General features: G+C 45.6%; 1 protein-coding gene across 1 annotated transcript in view; it reads left to right on the top strand.

The window, feature by feature from the left end:
* Nucleotides 1–2,500, top strand: part of LOC138859311 (uncharacterized) — a 4,081-nt gene that overhangs the window by 3 nt on the left and 1,578 nt on the right. The window contains exons 1-2 of the mRNA XM_070113948.1: nt 1–1,353; nt 1,445–2,424. The exon at nt 1–1,353 is cut by the window's left edge and continues 3 nt beyond it. Of these exons, the coding sequence (XP_069970049.1) occupies nt 1–1,353; nt 1,445–2,424 (2,333 nt within the window). The remainder of the gene's footprint in view (nt 1,354–1,444; nt 2,425–2,500) is intronic.

Here is a 2,500-nt window from a genome sequence, read left to right as displayed (position 1 = left end):
TCAATGTCCGTGACGGATTCTCGTGACTATGATAAAGTAAAGACGGCTGTGTTAAAGGGATACGAGTTGGTGCCGGAGGCCTACCGCTTAAAGTTCCGTAATCTGCGGAAAAGGGATAATCAGAGCTTTTTAGATTTTGCCAGAGAGAAAGATGGCTTGCTTGCTCGTTGGTGTGAGAGTGAGAAAGTAGATAATGATTGTGATAAACTATATCAACTGATTCTTGTAGAAGAAATTAAGAAATGTCTACCTGACCGCATTAAGATGTATTTAAATGAAAACAGGGTAAAGGTGTTAGATGAAGCTGCCAGAATGGCAGAGGATTATGCTTTGATCCACAGAAATGTTGAGGGTCCAAAGAGTACTGTAAAACCACAACCCACTCCCCTGACAGGTAAGGATGAATTTAAAGGTGATAAGAGAGAGACCGCCAGTCCTGGTCATAACTCCAGTTATGATAAAAAGAAATCAGTTAGATGCTTTAATTGCAAGTTGTTGGGCCATACTATCAGCAATTGCTGGTTCTTAAAAGAGAAGAAGTCCAAGGACGTTCCCGTAGCTCTTGCCAGTACTAGATTTAAGGATGTAAAAAGTCCAGTAGAAGTCAATTTGCTTTCTGATACAGATAGATTTCGAAATGTAAGTGATGAATTCAAGCCGTTTTGCTCAGAAGGAAGTGTATCTCTGGTTGGTGATGAAAGTGGTGAGAAGCCTATCGTAATATTAAGAGATACAGCGGCGTTACAGTCACTGCTCTTGGAAGGTGTATTGCCACTAGCGGGGAAGACTTCGGACGCGAGTGTCGTCATAGCCGGTATTGAGTGTGGGCATCTGATTGCCCCGTTACATAAGGTTCATCTCAAATCTCATTTCTGTGATAAGGAAGTAACTGTAGGAGTGGTACCTAAATTACCCATAGAAGGTGTATCATTTATATTGGCAAATGACTTGGCAGGAGAGAAGGTATTTGCTAAACCCCAAATTAATGTAGCAATTCTAAGTACTCCAGACATAAACGACGGTGAACAGCTTGCAGAAGAAGACGTGGGCATGTTCCCTGCCTGCGCGGTCACGAGGAGCATGCGGGAGGCAAGGCGTGTCGGGCACGACCCTCCCACGGTAGCTCGTGCGAGTCGGTGCGTACGTAATAAGGACAAGGTATGTGGTAATGGAAATGACGTGAGAGGTGACGAAAGAACTTCATTGCTATGCCACGAGACTGATGCTGGTGACGACAAGCTAAGTGTCTTCCTCGTTGATAAAGGGAAGCTTATAGATCAGCAAAAATGTGACGCAGAATTGTGTAAGATTGCTGAATTAGCTGGGTCAGAAACTGATGCGTCAGATATACCTGTAGGTTATTATAAAAAAAGGTGGCGTCTTGATGAGAAAATGGAGGCCTCGTCACGTGGGCGCGGGAGACGATTGGCACGTGGTACACCAGGTCGTTGTCCCAGCGCCTTACAGGTCACAGATCCTGAGTCTTGCTCACGATTCACCATTGTCGGGTCATATGGGTATTAACAAAACATGCAGAAAAATAATGAACCATTTCTATTGGCCGGGGTTACGTAGAGATGTTGTGAATTATTGTAAATCGTGTCATCAGTGCCAGGTCGTGGGAAAGCCTAACCAGAAGATCCCTGTAGCGCCTTTATATCCGATTCCTGTGATCTCTGAGCCTTTTAGTCACGTAATTATAGACTGTGTTGGCCCGCTTCCCAAGACAAAATCCGGTAATAATTACCTCCTCACCATCATGTGTTCTTCCACTCGATATCCTGAGGCGATCCCGTTGCGTAAGATCAGTAGCAAGGCAATAATCAAAGAACTCACGAAACTTTTCTGTACATACGGGTTACCGAGGGTGATCCAGTCCGACCAAGGCAGTAACTTCCTCTCTAAGGCGTTCCAGGCAGCCATGCGACGGATGGGCGTACGGCATCAAGTGTCAAGCGCCTACCACCCAGAGTCGCAGGGCGCGCTGGAGAGATTCCACCAGACGTTGAAAAACATGGTCCGCATTTACTGTCATGAGACGGATGACCAGTGGGATGAAATGGTTCCGCTGTTGTTGTTTGCTGCTAGAGAGAGTGTGCAGGATACTCTGGGGTTTAGCCCATTTGAGCTTGTGTTCGGCCATGAGGTAAGAGGTCCACTAAAGATGTTGAAAGAAAGATGGTTAGATGATGATAATAGGTCTGATATATTGAACCATGTAATGGACTTTAGATTAAAACTCCACAGAGTATGTGAACTGGCAAGAGCGAACCTCGGTGAGGCCCAGAGACGGATGAAGACGCGGTACGACAGAGATGCTCAGTCACGATCCTTTTCACCTGGAGAAAGAGTACTGGTCTTCCTTCCCGTCCCTGGGCAGTCACTGAAGGCGCGTTATTTTGGACCATGTACCGTGGAGAAAAAGCTAAGTGACCTGAATTATGTAATTCAGACTCCCGGTAAGCGTAAACAGTCACGACTTTGCCATATTAATCAGATT

This window comes from Penaeus vannamei, chromosome 35 (assembly GCF_042767895.1).
Source record: "Penaeus vannamei isolate JL-2024 chromosome 35, ASM4276789v1, whole genome shotgun sequence".
Taxonomy (NCBI): domain Eukaryota; kingdom Metazoa; phylum Arthropoda; class Malacostraca; order Decapoda; family Penaeidae; genus Penaeus; species Penaeus vannamei.
Note: the sequence above shows the minus strand (reverse complement) of the source record. Positions and strands in the feature narration are given on the sequence as shown.